This window comes from Scophthalmus maximus, chromosome 11 (genome assembly GCF_022379125.1).
Source record: "Scophthalmus maximus strain ysfricsl-2021 chromosome 11, ASM2237912v1, whole genome shotgun sequence".
NCBI lineage: Eukaryota > Metazoa > Chordata > Actinopteri > Pleuronectiformes > Scophthalmidae > Scophthalmus > Scophthalmus maximus.
The window spans coordinates 10,360,901-10,380,132 of record NC_061525.1 but is presented as its reverse complement, the minus strand read 5'-3'; the positions used below and the strand labels follow the sequence as shown (position 1 = coordinate 10,380,132).

General features: G+C 41.8%; 1 protein-coding gene across 6 annotated transcripts in view; it reads right to left on the bottom strand.

Annotated features, from left to right (window-relative positions):
* Positions 1–292: 292 nt before the first annotated feature.
* pitpnm3 (PITPNM family member 3) overlaps positions 293–19,232 on the bottom strand; it is a 67,208-nt gene continuing 48,268 nt past the window's right edge. For 5 of the 6 annotated variants that reach the window (XM_035623492.2, XM_035623495.2, XM_035623494.2 and 2 more), the window contains 12 exons: positions 18,467–18,624; positions 17,564–17,734; positions 12,223–12,432; positions 11,591–11,739; positions 10,120–10,236; positions 7,466–7,582; positions 7,217–7,365; positions 6,834–6,983; positions 6,417–6,600; positions 6,101–6,229; positions 5,529–5,923; positions 293–4,329 (listed from right to left, as the gene is read on the bottom strand). In XM_035623492.2, coding sequence (XP_035479385.1) covers positions 5,597–5,923; positions 6,101–6,229; positions 6,417–6,600; positions 6,834–6,983; positions 7,217–7,365; positions 7,466–7,582; positions 10,120–10,236; positions 11,591–11,739; positions 12,223–12,432; positions 17,564–17,734; positions 18,467–18,624 — 1,861 coding nt within the window. In that variant the 3' untranslated portion in view covers positions 293–4,329; positions 5,529–5,596. The remainder of the gene's footprint in view (positions 4,330–5,528; positions 5,924–6,100; positions 6,230–6,416; positions 6,601–6,833; positions 6,984–7,216; positions 7,366–7,465; positions 7,583–10,119; positions 10,237–11,590; positions 11,740–12,222; positions 12,433–17,563; positions 17,735–18,466; positions 18,625–19,232) is intronic. The other variant, XM_035623493.2, reaches the window with a different exon arrangement.

The window sequence follows — 19,232 nt, the reverse complement described above, 5'->3', positions numbered from 1 at the left end:
GTGGCTGTTAATGTAACAGCCAGACTCCCTAATGTCTGTCTATCAGTGCTAAATCAAAATAGCTGATTCAAAGGTCAGACAGTTGAGCACATACATGGCGAAAAAAGTGAGCTTGACTTTACAACCCAATAATCCTAAATCAGAGGAGAGCAGAGTCAGGTCTGATACAGAACAGTGAAAATCCAGATGACGTAAAAAAGCGAAGAAGAAGAATAAAACAGCTTATCAGAGTGACTCATTTTTCCACTCAGGAGCATGTGGAAAGAATAATAAGACACTCCTAGAGCAAAACTACATTATTCCACTGGGTTATATCTTTATTTATGCAACAATGAAACTGAGTTCAATAAACACAATAACATCATCATCACGGGAGATGTGTACAAAACAATAAACTTTGCAGCAGTGACGCCAACAGCTTTTCGGGGGGCATTCACATAATGTTGGTTAACTTACAAAAGCTTACTTTTTAAGTCATACGACTTGTTAATAAATGGCCAATAAGGTCAACACCCAATAGTTAAGACATGATTTGGTGACACTTATCATTTGACAACATTAATTAGTACTTAGTTAGATTTGTTATTTATTTGAAGACAATAATTGTGTAATACATCTTTTCATAAAATACTTTTTACATCATAGGTATGTAATATTGTTCTTTTATTAATCAGCATTATTTACTTAAATGATCTAAGAATAAAATGAAAATAGAGTTCAAATGATTTAAAGACGGGTGACAAATTAAAGGAAAAAACTAAATAAATGAACGGAGAAACATAACAAATGGAGAGTTTGCCCTCACTCAGGAACTATACACACCACACAGAGGGAGGGTTAGAAAGATTGAAGTAAACAAGAAAACCAAGTGGAAAATCAAAACCCTTGAACAGAAAAAGACAGACAGAAGTTGGCATTAAGATAAGTTCTTAGTGACTTGGTGAGATGGATCATTGTTGGGACACAGACGATTAACAGGCCAGGGTTTCGATAGTAACAGAGACTAAAGTGACATTTGCATTTAAAAAGTATGGGACAGACGTCAGTAAATAGGCTCAGCGATTGTGGTCGACAGCACCCATTTGATGCTTGTAAGGAAAAACAGAGGAGCAATTCTTCCTCAGGTGACTAAGACCGCCAATGCAGAACGGGATCAGACTGTGTCAGCAAGGACAGCACGTTGAGAAGATAGATATTATAGTAGGGTTACAGTGACAAAAACTAAACAAATTACAAAGATGAATGCACATTTGATCGTTCAATAGTGCATAAACCATACACACTGAGACGTGGAAAAAAGTGTTATGGTCAGATGAGTCACCATAATTTTGACAAGCTGGTAAGTGTATGTGTGGTGTACACCAACAGAAGGGTACAGGCCTGGATGCTTGACCTCTACAGTGAGGGGGTCTGGTGCCTCTGGTTCCGAGTGATCACCTTCATCCTTCAACGAAACACCGAGCAGTCGCTTCCAGGATGACAATGCCCCCATTCGTAGGGCATCAGGGATCACTGAATGAGTATGAAAATGATGTGAATCATATACTACGGCCTTCACAGTCACCTCAACCCAACTGAACACCTATGGGAGATTTTGGACTGACGCGTCAGACAGCGATCTTCACCGCCATCTTTAATTCAAACAAATAAGGGGATATCTTTTGGAACAGTAGAAGTGATCCATGACAAGTAGAGTCTCAGGAATCAATGCCAGGCTGCACTGAAGCTGTTCTATTGCCTTGTGGTGGCCCAACACACTACCAGTACACTTTGTCGGTTTGTCCCCTCATTTGTCATCTGACTAAATCAGTTCCCTTTAATCCCACCTAAATGAGTCCAAAGCAAGAGGTAACTCTAGTCTTTATCACCAGTACTTTGCCTCATTTACAGTTAGTATTTTTCCTGTTGAAAATAAAAGGTTGTCAGTTATTCATAATAAATCTAATAATTTATTTTCTTTTTCTGGTCAGTGTATGTCCATGAATAATTATTCACCACTTACTTTCTAACAAATAACTACTCTTTTTCGTAAAGAGTACCACAGACATGAGAGTTGATAGTCATCACTTGACAATATCAAATAATTAACATGCACAAAACAATCACCAGTTAACCATTAGATCATTATTTGCCATTTACTAACATTGGTGCACTGAAATGCTGCCCACAACGTGTTATACACGTCTGTATACATGGACAGGGTCACTTTGTTTGTTGTGTGTACATTAATGGGAATAATCCTTTTGTTGCTCGGATGTTTCTGCATTAAAAGATTCAGATGCAAAATCAAGTTAACCATTGAGTTAAGTATTTCATAGTTTCTACAATATCATACAATTACCAAGTAATGCTAGTTGGTGCACTACAATTACAGGGGCGGCACAACAGGGAGTCCTACATCCTAGGAAGTAATCAAATAGCTCATAACTGGACCACCTACTGTATTATGTTCAGGAGGACATAAAGAAAAAGGGTCAAAGACAGCTCCCTCCTGGCTTGCATGTTCCACCCTGCTGTGCCAAGACACACAGAACTCATAAGCCCCTCTCTTCCATAGCAGGTATAAAAACCTTTACCAAGTAAACCTCCGACACATTGCTTCAATCCGTACCTATGAAAACGCACGCTCAGCTCTGACACACCAACGGTAGTGAGCGGCAGTGAGTACGTGTTGTGTCCACTGAGGCCTTTACTTGTCAACACTGTCTTTGTTGTCACAGTTATACAACGCCACAACAAATACCTAAATGCACTTCATGCACACACGCCCGCGCACACGCACGCACGCACGCACGCACGCACGCACGCACGCACGCACGCACGCACGCACGCACGCACGCACGCACGCACGCACGCACGCACGCACGCACACACACACACACACACACACACACACACACACACACACACACACACACACACACACACACACACACACACACACACACACACACACACACACACACACACACACACACACACACACACACTTTGTCATGATGAAACAGTGAAACGAAATAACTTTGGTTAACACAAATACAATTATTTTGTGTACACAACATTAAATACAATTTAAGGCAAAAATCAACCATTCAACAAGTGACACCGCAAAAACAATGTTCAAAAACATACATTGAAAATATTTCTATTTACAATATTTCCTCATAGAAAAATATGTTTGACTTGCACAGGGTTTTAAACATCTCCACACTAAGATTCTTCTCATCCTTGAGTGCACAAGACAGCATCAGATTTCATCACAAATCTATAGGGCGGCTGTCATAAATTACTGTAATGGCATTCTGGTAGAGATACAACTGGCATGGGGTCAATTGTACAATATCCTGCAGGTTACTGCAGCTACCGAGCTACCGAGAACAATCACGTAGATACATTACAGTTATGCAGGTGAATTACAGATCACTTTTTTACAGCTGCGTCCATCAATCTGTAAGCATTTTTTGGTCAAATCAACAATGTCACTAACGTTTAAACCTCCAGTAATCACAGCAACCAACAGAGAGCGACAGCGCACAATCTGCAGGGAAAAACAGCAACAAAATAGAAATACAACTCTTGGTTTCTGATGCCAGTACCGCAGTTAAACAACCGAGGTGTACTTTGATAGTGCAAATGTGACCTCAGGGGCCGAGTCATGCACACCACGGCGCTTCAGTGGTTGTCGAAAAGGCATGTTCTGCCTGAATGGTTGAGAAGCATGAGGGGAGTGGGGGGGTACTGGAGTATTGGGCTCAATGTGAGGTAAACATTTAACAGTGGGAGTGAAATGGAGGAAGGGCGCTCGGCGGATTTGGGCGACAGATCGCAGAGCTCATGTACAAATTGAACCTAAACAGTGTCACAGTGCTTCTCTGTCCAGAGGCCCACAGGGGGATGATGCGTGTCGAGTATTTACATCAGTGCAGGAGTCAGTCAACATGACCACCTGTCAGCACAGCAGTCTGAATGCGATCAGAGTGCGGTGGTGGTGGTGGTGCAGCAGCGTCTTGTAACCTGCTGCTGAACTGGGGCAAAGTCTTTGAGTGTCACCAGAGTGTGTCACATCTTTCATTCCTGCGAGGATATTTTGGATCGTGAGTATACGCTTCTGATTTTACAGTTAGACACAGACATTCGCAAACAATCATTGCCGTCCCCGGCAATCTTCTTAAAATTTCAGGCACAAAGACTAAGCGACATTGTCCACGAGCAGGTCGGGGGGAAGGAGGCGAAACAGGAGGCAAAGTTTAGTGGGCCAAGCAGGAGGTAAAGCTGAGCTGCGAGGGATCCCAGCAGAGCATCCAGTGAACAAGTATAGGAGAGGTGACACTGTCAAATGAAAGCGCATGATTAGGGATATATTGTCTGTGACCAGAAAAATCTTTAATTTTTTCTTTTTATTATTATTATTATTATTTTGTGCTCTTAAACATAAGTTTATTTATAAAAAAATAATCATGCCCCTTTGATTAAAAGTTTAAAAGACTGAAATGTATCAGGCACACCAAAGAGCATAATCTAATCAAGATGGACGTTTATTGACTTTGCCAGAACTCAACGATAGCGAACAAAATTAATCTGCGTTTGTGCCAATGCTCTGTGGAGCCTCGGGCTCTACAAGGCCTGACAGACGATGCAGTGAAGTGAAAGGCTGCATTATTCTTTCTGTTAATGTTGAGTTAATGTTTGCTGCCACAAACGTGACAGTGATTGTTATTCTTAAGTGGGCAAACAATAAAACACAGCTTCACAGGTGTTGCAGCAATCTGAGGACGCATATTATTTTGACAGTTTTCACCACTTTGGTGCTCTCAACTAACAACCGATAAGAGGCTGTCAGAGAAGGCCTGCGCAGTTTTTTTTCTTCTGCTGTGCAAAAAGTGACACACTTCATTTGACATCTGCACATTCCGGCCCAACTTTTATCCTCAGCTATTAAATCAGGAGGCTAATTGGTTGGGTTGAGAGACTGATGCATGCAATCTGTCATTTATGAGTCCACCAAATTAATGGAAATGCAATATTAGTGTGCTGGAGTGTGCCTTTCAAGTGATTTGCTTACAGGCACAGGAAACATGCTGTATATAATGCACATTCTTTTTCAAACCCATCAACTGTTTTTTTTTTAACAAAGCTACAGAATGTGCCTTATTGCTCCTTTCTGGAATTTGAAACTGAGTTCCAAGAGAGACCCGAGTCATTTGAGAAGGACAATGTGATGAAACAGGCTCCTAGAAAGCAAACACCAAACACTTAAGACAGATTATCTTTTAAAAGTGAAAGCAGGTGCACCTGGAATGTCAGTAATAGTCTAACCCTCATTACACTGTGTGTACACAGTGCCACAGGTCAAGGTCAAGGTTGAATCTAACACCAAGTCTGTAAGAAACTTAGGCTGCCTGCTTGTGTTTTCTGTCCTGTGTGAAGCTAATAATACCAATAAGAATGTTGGCCAAGACATACACTCGTATAACCTTTAACCTCCGTATAGTTTAGATTCATACCTAAACAATAATACAGTATCTCACCTTGGCCAAGGACACTAACACCTCTTTGTTCTCTTCTTCTTCTTGCCTCCTGCAATCTTTCTTTGACATCAGGGAGTCGTGTCACCACGATGTATGGAGGCCCGTCCCCATACACCTTGTCCGCCTCCTACTCCTCCTCCTACCCCGTGGTCTTTATCAGACTCCGGCTGGCTCTGGGCTCGCTCAGGCTTGGGGTTGGGTGTGCAAGGCGGGTCTGGCTGTTGCACCGACATGGTCCTGCGCAGGTGGGTGCGCTTACACAGGAAGTCAGGCTTTGCCGAGAGACCAAATGATCCTTTCCTCAGGACCATACGAACTGAGGAGGATTTCTTGGGTCTGGCTCTGTGGCCAAATTGGAGGGTGGAGAGGTGGGCTGCATAGCCCTCACTCAGGAACTACACACACCACACAGAGGGAGGGTTAGAAAATCAGAAAGAGAGTAGTAAGAAGATTGAAGTAAACAAGAAAAACCAAGTGGAAAATCAAAACCCTTGAACAGAAAAAGACAGACAGAACCTCCATGAAAAGTCACTGAAGAATAAAACAAAATAAACAAATGGGAATTGGACTACCTGGCACTGATTTTGATACTTCTTCGAAGGTCTGCCAACAATATAGATCTGTGAGGGGCTGAGGCCAAGCATGTTGTAAACAGAGATGTCCTTCATGGAGCCATAAGCAGAGTTGATCTTAATATGACACTGGTGAGAGAGGAAATGATCAGTCAGAGATGTGTGTGGCATTTCAATGCAGCACAACCCAAGGCTATAACACCGTAAGCTTGAAAAACGAGACATGGAGGGGATAGGACAAAATGTTTCATGTGCTTTATAAGAAAGATTAACTGCCCTGCTAATGTCACAATGATGGTTTGTCTCAGAGGTGTACCTCCTGTATGAGGTTCCTGAGGAAGATGGTCTTTTGTCGCAGGGGATCGTGAACCAGGCCTTCAGAAAAGAAGATCATCCCATGGGGAAAATTGTGCTGCGAGAGCCAAGATACCACACGCTGTTTCTGCATATCAGGGCGGCCTGTGATGTATATGATCAGATATCCCAGGTCCTGCCAGTGCCTGCATGCAAATACATATCATCAAACACCCATAAAAAGATATTCATTTTGATCAGTAGTAGCATTAACATGGACAGGACAGGCTCAAAACGCTTTGTGCGCACACAAGCAGACACATTCACAATTTCTGACACATTTAGAATTTTGATATCCTTCCCAACCTTTTTGATAATTTCATTTGCACTCATACACACATGCACAATCACCCTCGACCACACACACACTACCAGTCACCTGACAACGTCGACAGCTCCAGGGCGGACCTTGGGGTCACTGCCCATTATTGACACACTGGCAGCAAAAGAGCCATCAATGCTGAAGACCACACACTCCATGCCCCTTGGCAACACAGTCAGGTAGGCCTCTGCACTTGTTTGATCCCCCCTTGGAAAGGAGTAGAACAACAGAGAGACTGCATAAGAAACGAGGGACTGCATTTGCTGCACGTGTTTGTAACTCCCTTCAAGGTCAACCTTTATACTGCTCTCTCGCTCACATACTCACATAGAGCACAGACATAGGCCCTAATATAATAATCCTTTGATTTTTTTTATGTATTGGTGCGTCTTATTTGATCGTGCAGTACTCTGTAAAGGGCATGCCACATGGATGCTTACTTGACCAGCATTTTAATCGGATAGACTCCCAGTCCGAGTTTCTTGCTCTTGGGTATGGTATATGTGACCCTGCCGCTGCTATTGGCCACCTCTGTGTCAAAGTGCACCCAGCGGCCAGACTGAGGTTGTGTCATCAGCAGGATGTCCACCTGACAGGGGCGAGGTTTGTCATGAAGGTCAGGTAGACTCAGAAAGTCTCTCGTACACAAACATACATCGGTGGTAATCAATCACACTGCTGCTTTTCACCTTTTCCCCCGTCAGAGTGACCATGTCCAATGGTCCGTACATGAAGCGCCCAACCAGAGTCTGAGGTCCGTCCTCGGTGGCGATGACGTCGTTCACCCGATGGTTTGCTGTGACGTTCTAGAGCAGACAGCAAGTGGGAGCATTAAATGCTTCATTCAGGACATTCATGTCAAAGCTTTAACCCTTTATTGTAACAATTACACATATTGTAAGGAGTTCATAATCAATGTTTGTTCCTCCCTTCCTTTCCTCTCGCGCTTTCCACTTGTAACATGGTTTGTCACTGAACGTGACTTTCAGTGGTGGGAAAATTATATTCCACGAGAGTTTAATTAGTGTGTTTTAGCATTGAGGTAAGATGGTGCTCACGGCTCACCGCATGAACAGTGCTTAACTGCTGTTTTGTGCCTAAACTAGAGACCACAACCCAGTACAACTGCCTCCACTGATGTAAACGGCTGTATAGTAGGTTCTGTACATACCTGCTCAAGTTCCTGAAAGGAGAGATCCTTTGTGGTGTGAATTTCCACCCACGCACATCCAGAAGAAACAGCAGCATTAGCTCACTTCAAAAAGTCCGAGCACAACAACACTTTGCTTTATCTGTGTTCACTGATGAAAACCACGTAGTGCGGTTGAAACAGATACCAAGTGGTCTTTGCTTGGATGTGTTGCATTTCCCGATGTCAATGCCAGATGCCCCTGAAGTAAGTACTGTGGGCCCTGAGAGAAAATAATGTGAACTCTATATTAAACTTCCCCGTCATGTTCTTTTCTCCATATTTCACCATTCAGTGAGTAACTCCAAGTGAGCCGGCGGAGAAACACTAATCCCTAAATCTCTCCAGAGATGGTTGCATTTTAATAGCATATTAAGTGCACCCTAATGTATCATTCTGAGACTAGGTTGTGGGCCACCATGACAGAAATTTAACTTAAGTGGACTGTATTTATAGCTCTTAACGACCACTCAAAGCGTTTTACACTACAGGTCACATTTACCCGATCACTCGCACAATCATACAGCGCTTTTGGGGATCGGTGTCTTGCCCAAGGACTGGGGGAACTGGGGATCAGAGTACAATCTGCTCAACTGAGCCACAGTTGCTCCAGCGCTTATGGAGAGTTGATAAAAATGTTTACTTTTTAAGATAACGTACAGGAATCACAGCTTATATAAACATATTTTAAAATGCAACTTTATGAGTTGGGAAAAAACAGCATTAATATAATTTGTTAATTCCACTTTTCAAGTAAACATTTTGTTTACTTGAAGATTCTCTGCACTCCACTGACAACACTTACTTAAAGATACATAATAAATATTGATAATATTTCTAATATTGCTAATTTGATTAGCCATCTCCTGGTTGTATTAGAATATTTTCCCACACAATGTAATGATAACAGAATTATAGGATGTGACATCAACAAGGAAGTTCAACATTTCCAGTTGTTATCCTGCATCAGCTTTGTCAGCATTTAATTATTTCGACAGCATGATGTCTCACCTGCACATCCATCCTCACACACACACACACACACACACACGCGCGCGCACACACACACACACACACACACACACACACACACACGGTGAGTACATCAATTATCACAACCCTATGTCAACAGACGTGGCCCGACACTCTTCAGAATCTACTTAGATTTCCACAATACAGTTCAACAACAACTTTCCGTGACCTGATGTGACAACAGGAGAGCAACATGTTCCTTCATATCACCACCACAAAAAAGAGATGAGTCCGACATTCAGACCTCTGCCTGCAAAGAGCAGCGAGTACAAAAAACCCAAGCCACACTTGTGAGCCCTCTCCAGCTGTGACAAAGACCTCTTACCAAGCAGAGGAAGATCATAAATAGATGCCGAGCCTCTTGGAATAGTATCACTCTGCAGCAGATGAGCACGCCGTGTCCAGATTGAATCAGCAAGTAGCAGCACTAAATCTCTGCATGATGAATTGCATTCAGGATGGGGGCAACCTGTCAAAGCTGCTTTCCTTGAAGAAGGTACATCAGAAACACATCACTTGGCCGAGGTGAGACCAAGAACAAGACACGGGGAAAAAGAAAGCCTTGGCAGACTCAAATATAGCTAGTTTCCATGGCACTCTGGTTATACAGTTCTATTTACAGCTTCGTGAAAAGCAAAGCAGCCACTAACTTCTTGTCTTTGGAATATGGCAGATAAAAGGAGCTTTCGGCGGATAGCAATGTGACCTAGCTCATCAAGTAATTCTGTGTCTGCCTGGCTCAGTGCTTCAAGGTTAAAATGTGGGAGTATCATGAGGAGTCCATATCACAGGCCATTCATGATGACCATCACTGAAGCGTTGCAACCTTAAGAGTTACGATTTTCTGCTGTGTGTGTGTGTGTGTGTGTGTGTGTGTGTGTGTGTGTGTGTGTCAGTGGGTGTATTTTTGAGAATAAAAAGACCCTTGCATACATACGACATTCCAGGTTGTGTAATATCTTATGTGAACGCCCAAAGACTTAAAATATTCATGAAATTGATCAGCATAAAGTTTGAATATGAACTTCTAAATATGAATTGAGAGCAACCACAAATTCACATTTCTTCGAAACTGGGACAAAAGTGCCTTCATACAAAACAAACCACTGACTAATTTATTACCCTCAGTTTGACATGCGTCCTCCGTCTGAGCCATTTTTCTCGTGGGCTGGAGGGAGAGAAAGGAGCCGAGTCTGAACGATCCGCTTCCTGGGACTTCACACAGTCGAATCGCATGAGCTGTCGATAAACACACGTGTTTAAGAGCAGGCATATGAGCACGTATGCCTTTGAAATCACATCTTTGTACCAAGCAGGCAGGTTTGTCTATTAGTAATGACTCTAAGTCTAATCAAAAACACTTTGAAGGACATAAATAATAATAATTTGGAACGTTTACCACCTGAAGCCTTAAAATAAAATGTGTTTTGGATTTTCTAATTGAAATAACATTTAAAAAAAAAGACAGATTAAGTGCTAAGGCATGATCTTCACTGCTCCCTACATTAAAGCGGTCATGCCTGTTCACATTCCTGACTCGGTCACTGTGTGGCCTGGACCTTGGGCTGGAAAGAGCTTGATTTTAACAAATTAATTTCTGTGCAGTCCTTTAATTCCATGACAGTCATCTAATATGACGTGGTTGGAGTGGAGCCAAAAAACCACTGAACCAAAATTATGATCTTCAAGTTTATTAGCTTCCTGATGGCATCGATAGCACTTCTTAGCTCTCTTATTCCCCTCACGTCTTTCTCTCACAGAGGACCTGCTGCTGCAGAAATTGGCAGGCCTTTTTTCTGAGTTCTGCTTTAATGTTCAAGCTCAAAGACTGCGGGTGAGTCTAGTTACTTTTTATAGGACATGACTTGATGCACTTTTTATTTTGTCCTGCTCTTTATTGGTGTCTGACGATTCAGTAAACATCTTTGTCTTTACCACAGCTAGACAACTAAATGTGAACATACATGTGATATGTTCATGGGCAGCTCAGTGGTGAGATGGTCTAATTCCTGCTTAGTTATTATTCGGGAGAAATGGAGCGCAATTAATGGGGTTAAATATTTAGATGAAAAATGTATGATATAAAATAAAGTAATATCAAGAAATGCTTGCAGGGGAACAATGGGAAAACAAAATGTCCTCTGGAACTGTTATTTCACATATTTTCATCTTGTATACTGTTTTCAATCTGACATAATGCTGTAGAAAATAGAAGGTCAAGGATTAATTGGGTCTTCATCTTTTTGCCAGACTCAACATCACCAGAGTGACTCCTGGGTTCAGTCTACTTTAGCTATTGTGTGAAAGCCACATTCATTCACATTGTTACATGCAATAATAATGTACCATTTTTCCAGATTAGACTTAGCATGTGTCACACACTGTAATCCAACGTGTCTTATTATCGTCTTATTGTGCAACCTCAGCATGAATTCACCTTTAAATGAGGAATAAAGTATGCTCACCATTTATTTAAAAAAACAAACTCTCAGTAAATACTATGGCCAAAATGCTTCCAAACTGTAAATGTCTATAATTTGTGTTCTAAGCATTTAGAAAAACCTGCTGAGGATTAAACAGTACGGTTGTGTACCTGCCGAAGAACAAAAGCTGCCACGTCAGTGGACTCCCAGTAGGAGGCATGAAAAAGGTGAGGCAGAGCTACAGTTGGGAAGGCAGTGAGCACATCGGGGCAGTACAGAGCGTAGTCCAGCCTTTTGGAGCCCCACCACCTACTGGAAACTAAGACAAACAATATTAAAACATGAGGAGGCATATTTACTCAAATGTACTTGCCTTGAAGTACTTGTATTTTACTTCACATTTATTTAACAGGTATATGGTTACATGATGCATTCTGAGAGATTAAAGGCCATGCACATCCACATTTGTGATGTCGCTGATGTCCACAAAAGCTTATCATACAATTAAAAGATATATACTGTATATATTTCTATGGACCTCTGGAGCTCCAAGCACTCTGACAGGGTTCATTTTGCATACTTTTACTTTGGATACATCATAATTACATGCTGCTTCATTAGCATAACAGTGTTTTTAACAGTGTGGTTATGCTGCATTAACTTGAGTAAATGATCTAAATACTTTTTCCACAACTTAATGGGGAAATTTGAGTTGAGCTGTGAAACCTTCATCTACGGGAGATAATTGAATATATAATTGAGTCAAGACTGTCTTTCCGTGTCTCTGTTTCGTCCCACTCACTGTTAGCGATGGTGTTTCCCAGCTGGCCCATGGAGCAGATTGACGTTTCACTTTCCAAACTGGTCACACTGGCTCTGCGACCTCCCTCTCCTCCTCCTCCTGCTCCTCCTCCTCCCTCAGTGTTCGTCTCAGAGGGCAGCTGTGAAACGGGACCCCCTTGGGTTTGCTCACCTTCTAAGAAGACGTCTGGATGGCCTTGGATACTTTCCACTATGAGGAGGGCAAAAGAGAAAAGACACAGAGAAACACAGAGGGAAGGAGGATGGAAAAGCTTTGATCACACAACAATTGACTGGCCTCAATCTTTCAAATCAATGTTGTTTTGGTTAGAATAATAAGCCTCTTACTGTGAGGAGAAGCAAACACAAGCACTAAGTGAGGGTACAATGACAGAGAATGCTTTTACTCTTTGAGCCTTGATTCCAATTGTATTGGCTTACAAAAAAGCATCTCGCTCTGGGCCACTGCTCACAAGTAGAATAATCTATCCTCTCGCCCATCGCAGAAGGTCGTCTTTACACAGCCCTTCCCTATTTGTTTGGGGATAAAACTGTAAAACAAGAGAAGGAGAATTTTTCCCCAAGTTCAACCAGACATCATGGATCTACAGTAATTGCTATTCCCTAAGACGCAGAGCCGAGAAGTAGCACATCATCAATAATTTAATTGTTATAGAGGCAAGTGTCTACCAGCTCAGCTCAATAGCACGTTAATGTTCAACCAGACACCAACCTAGAGACAAAAGGAATAATAACACCACTATGAGGTATTATGACTGGGGATGTAAATCTATGAATTTGTATGTATGTCACAAACAAGCCGGGACTCACAAGCACAGGTGCCCCACTTACTTTGCATCATGTCATTTAAATATCAATCCACTTCTTATGTGATGGAGTGGATGTAAGGTACAAATTGGGAGGGAGAACAGGGAGCAACATGGGTTTAGGAGAGCGGAGATAAATATGAGAGCAAGTGTCCCTGCTCGCCTGCAAGTGTTAACAAGAACCCACTGTGTCTGGGTTGTTGCTTTATGGGAGCCGCGTGTTTGGAAAGAACAGATTCCTCTGACTTTCTGTGTTTACATGACTTCCACTCACATAAAACACAAACATTAGCATTACAGACATGACCTCCTCTTGTGGACAGCGTGTGCCCGCATGCCCTCAACATATTTGACCGGGGATCAGTTGTGCATATATCACATTTATCTCCCAGAAGAGTCAGTTTGGTCCATGGAGCAGTCGGTTATTGGCAGGTTAACCCCTTCTCCTTTGCCTGCAGGAATGGTTGTAAATAAACCGTCAGATGCAGCCACTTCAAGCGTGTTTTGTCTGTGAAGGATTGGCGTCCGCGCAGAATACAGATACTCTCTCTCTCTCTCTTTCTCTCAGACGCGAGGGTGAATCAGTTGGGGTTAATAAATCCCCATAGTCAAGGCAAAGAACAATTAGCATCGGGACTATTAGGATGATGAAGATGATAGAATCTGACATACACTCTGCATATTGTCTTATATCACCAGCATAAAATGGGTCCAGTTCTTCTACAAAAAATAGAGGTAGGTTCTATCATATGGAGAGAAGTTGTACAAATTTCTAACTCTTATCTTTTTCGCTTGTATTTCATGTGTTTCACATTTGTGACCTTTTTGAGACTAATTCCTCTCCATATTATCAGGTTCCTATGGTGCCCATTTCTGCAGCATTGTGCAGAAATGATAAAAAGAGAGAAAGCGAGAGAGAGAGAGAGAGAGTAGTAAGTGAAGTAAAGGTTTTTCATGGACTTTGACATGTTGAAGCAGAAACACCGCTGCTGCAACTGACTTAGTGTTATGTTGACTTTTGCACCATACTGATACAACTGAAACACACAATTTAAAGATTAAACTCATTATAGTTATGATTTATTCTACTTCAATCGTTTCTAATGGTCAGGTCAGCACCTTGCACACGGTCTTTACCATTGGTGTGGTTGTGCGAGGGTGGATTAGAGGGACAATGTAAAGCACTATTAATAAAGCTCTATGTAATCTTTAACTACAATTAAAATAATTTAAAGTTATTTGGAATCTGACTGTATTCCTTGATTTCTATTCATCAAGGCATAACTGGCAGCAATTAATATGGATGCATTTTAGAGCTTCTATTTTACACTGTAGGTGAAGAGTTGAACTCATAATTTTGCACACTCCTGAGTAGATCCTGATCCCATGCTGAGCTGCAGTGATCAAATCTTTGAATTTTTATTGGTTTTGGGTTTGTGATGCAGAAATTACAGTTTGGAAGTGAAAGACTGACAGCAACAACAGAACACGGATTACATCAACTCCCCACAAAAATCAACTGTTGGATCGGTTATCATGACAACTGGACGCACCACAAATCTCTTTCTTGCACCTCGCACTGTGGCCTTGAAAAGTCTTTGTAACAAAAGACAGAAAGAAACTATGAACTCAGCACCCTCCCCCTCCAGTCCTCATCATGTCCTCAGCCCACACATACACCAACATCCTATTAACCAATTATGTAAAAAGGAGAAAAAAAAAACCCCAAACACACCAGCATTTTCACATTAAATCACCATTAGCCACGTGATCAATAACGATAAAAGATTTTAAGATGCCATGTGCATTTGATGTCTTCGATGATCATATTTCCCCCTGGACCATAGCTGGAAATCAATACGAAGAGGGCTCACTCTCTCTATATTAGCAGCATTCATCATAATAAAATCTTCACTGTTGATGGGTGTTAATGTCAAAGATATACCCACAGGAGTCTTATTTGATTGGCTCTCCATGCCTTCATAACAACTAATTACCATATTACGGAGCAGCAAATGGGTGATGTGCGGCACTGTTTCTTCTGTGTGTCTGTGTGAGCGAGTGTGTTTGTATGTCCGCCTCTGCCTGTGAGCACCTGTCTGTGGTTTTTAATTTCAAACATAATTTGATGGCATCCAAGCCCGATCAATGGAGCAGGGATGCAGACCCATAATTAAAACCCAGTATAGCTGCAAGCCTACCGCGGGATGTCTGTTGTTACACTCCATCACCTTCATCAGCACCACTGGCTCTACAAGAAGTCAAGCGCTCCTGCTTTGGCACTGGCTGAACATGATTAAATTAATAAATCACACCTTGGAAATCCCGTTCACACAGGTAAAAAGCACTGCAGTATTTACTATCATGAGTCGGAAATTTTACCCAGGAATTCTCAAGGGTTTAAAATGGAAAACAAATAAACAGATGGAAGATGATTCATGGAACATCTAAAGAACGGTGCAATGGTGGTTAGCAAACATGGAATAAGTAACATTGCTAGTTTTATCTACCTATAAATAATGGTATTTTGGCATTAAATTGTCTTTCTATTTGCAAAAGAGGGAGTGGTGGCACGGCAGTGAGTTGGAGGACAATGTTATCAAGGAACAAGAGTGTTTTCTCTTCTCTCACAGGCTGCGTGACAATTTATTTAAAATAAATCTTTTGTTGAAGCCCACATTTATGACCATAATGAGCTTGAGGGATGCTCGCTCTTGCTTTCTACAGTGAAGCCCCTGATTAGATTTCTCATCAACCTCATCATTAGACAGAGAATTGTGCAGCTGACTATAACAACCGACAGAGCCCAAGCACAAGGCTGTTTGGACTGCTGACATGTTGCAAGACATTATTGTATTTTTTCCTGATCTCAAACAAGGACAATAGCTTTAACAACTTAAATCACAAAGTTTGATGCATTGTTTTTAAGAAATGATCATTAGAGTAGGTGATATAACTTTTACAGTGCTTACAAGAAGGCAAATTACCTCATGCATTTTCACCCCACCTTGTGCACATTTAACTGTACTGCTGTGGCCCTTTAAGTTAACATGACAACATTCAGTTTCAAGTTCAAACTAGGGCTGCACAAGTTCTTCAACACTTCAAATGCTGCCAAGGTAATCAACGTCGAAACAGAAAAAATTCTAATCTGAAAAATCACCTGAAAAACACCAAAAAATGCTGCATGCTGATTGTTGAAGTCTGATTTTTGTCCCTGTCTCCCTCTGCAGCCCCTAATCCCTCATAGCAAGGTGTGTGTCTGAAGAGTTTGTTATAGAGTTGATATTTATGATCAGTCATTATTGTTTCAGTGTTGCAGATTTGATCTATCCCACATGGGCTTAAAAGATGCCACAAACATTGGGAGACGGCAAGAGAATAATGTATTTATTTATTTATTTTATCTACAGAATTAAAGGTAACAAGTCTGTATGTTTATGAACAAAGTTGGAAATATATATTGTGCATCAAATTGCAAAACAAATAAACTAACATACAAAAGAATAACTTTTGCTTCAAAACCAACTATTATCCTGACATAAATCATCATCACCTTGTATATGGCAAACAAGCGTGTCATATGAATAGTCAGAACTCTTTATGTATCGTCCATGTTTTAATCTTTCTGTTTTATCCTACTGAAGAATATCTTATATGGCAGGGTTCCCAGTAAAAAGCAAAATAAAGCAAAACGGAAATTCCTTTTACATGTGACTGAGATGGCACATTCAACAATATAAGATTCCAGTCATCCTGTACATATGTCCATGTTGAGTAAAAGAATTTTCATTTCTTTTCAGGCTTGCACCAAACCACAAAGTCTTATCTTCATATCTCGGTTTATGCTCGCAAGCTGTTAGCACAAGTCCTTGTCCTACTTTCTTTGAGCAATGTAGGTGGCTGGAGAGACAGAGGAACCAGGCGATGCGTCATAACTGCTGTTTAGAGTGAGTCTCTATGTCCCAAAAGTGGGCTAAAACATGCTTCAAATAAATCAGTGGCTCATTAAGGACTCAGTCTCTACCATCAAGCCCTCCAGAGGGATTACAGCAGAGCTGTGCCATATCTAGCAGACTAATACCTCCCATACCGCGCCCGATCCTCAAAGGGCCGTGGCGGGCTAAAGGTACTGCACCACAAGAAGGTGAAATATAATCACTACAAACTTCAGGCTTCGTGGGCGGGATTTAACGCTGCCTCTGCAGGGCAGGCTTACACAGATGGGAGAGAGGCTGAGTGTGCATTCTGCATCCGTGTCTGTGCACATGTGCACCCGTGAAAATTCACATTACTATGTAATAGAATGCCGCTCTGCCTCTGTAATCTAGTCTCACGAACAGAATTCCTAAAAGGTTTCACGCCAGCTTTGAAATGCAAAATCCAGGAGGTTATTGATATGGCAATAGTATTACACTAGAAAATAGATTAACTAATGAATTATTCAGGAGGTGTTGGTCTCACGTCTCCTCACACTGGTAAAATGATTTCCGCCTGCTAAATCGCTCGTCTTACCTATGAGCATTGAGCGTCCATCGCCTAGAGGGTAGCGCTGGTAGCGCGGCACAGCGAATGGTGGCAACTTATGGAAGAGAGGCTGCAGCAGTGGCTCCAGTCTGGAGGCCGAAGGGTCCGAGGGGTAGAACAGGTTGAACAATTGAGTGCAGGCTGGATGGAGTTGACTCACTGAGCGACAGAAAAATATGGACGGGCAAAGCCATTAGACAGAGGGCTTTTAGTATGAAGTGTTGCTGTGTCAGCTCAAGAGTAATACTTGACAGAGGGCGGATTCTGAAACATGGATAGGGATAAAAAAAATGCAGGTGATATAATCATGAACTTTTTTGGTTTTCATTACTCTGAGGGACTGCTACATAATCATCAGCTTATTTGTATTTTATCCCTGATTCTATGGGTGGAAGATTATTCTGAGCTGTACAAAAAAAACACCTTGTATTGATCTATGCAGAAGAGTCGGGCATGATGACAAAATACTGACCTTGGAGCATGAAAAACAACTTTCAATGGGTGGGGAGATCAGATCTGGAGGAAAATGAGTTCCATCCCTTTTCTTAAATGTTTGTTTTTACATAAAATCAGTAAATAGATGAATAAATGTACGACACTCCAACTATGTCATATTGCACTTCAATTTAAAACAATCAGTTGAAAATAGTTTTTTTTTTTAGCACAATTCATGTAGATTAGTGCACTTTAAAGTGCATTAATGTTGACTGACAAACTAATAATAGGACAACAGAAAAACAATGAAACAGTAACACAGCTGAAGACGAGTGCACACACACAAAAATGCTGTTATCTGCGTATGTGCATAAGGCACGTGCACATACTTCTGTCGATGCATGGGTATGAAAGAATTGCATTCACCCATATGCTTTGCGTGTGTCTGAGTCTTACCCTGGACTGCAGGTAGCACGGTGCGTCTCATGGCCAGAACTAGGCCCAGCGGACAGCCAAGCAGGAAGCAGTCCGACACCTCAAAGTCAAATTGGCCCGGGTTCAGCACCAGATTAGTGCTACTGCTCCCACGCAGCTCTACGCCTTCTTTCATGAGACTGAGAGGGAGACACATGGACACAATGGAACAGAAGCAGGGGTAATCTAAAATCCTAAAAGTCCTAAAATATGCATGCAGAGATTGGGACGGCAAATGTCTGGGTCTTGACACAGTCGGTGTTGTTTTTACATCGCCCTGATTCAATTTTATGCCGGCTTGTTATAATATTCTGGGTCATTGTCGGTGCCGGGGCCTTGATGACTCAGCCTGAGGAGCTCTTCATTCAGCTTCCTGTGGCTGCATCATGCTTACAGCTGTTTGAACAGCCAGGCTGGTCCCAGCCTCGTCTGTCTACCTCTCTGTCTCCAGTGAGCCAAGATTTCCCCATTAAGCTCTGCATTGGGAGGAAGGATTAGCAGATGGTCTCCAGCCATCTCTAAACCCAAATCAATAGCGCTTTGATCGTCTATTGCTTCCATTTTGTTTTTTTGTCTTTATTGTGTTCCGTCCTTCACTTCTCCCTCCTGCAAATATGTCTGTTCGTTTACCTAAAGACTAAAATCCGTTACTGTGGCAAATTATCCTGAAAATTAGTGATCCAAGCTCCAAGAAAGTAGATGTATCTGTGTGTATCTGTTGAATGTGGAGATGAGTTTGATTAAAAGA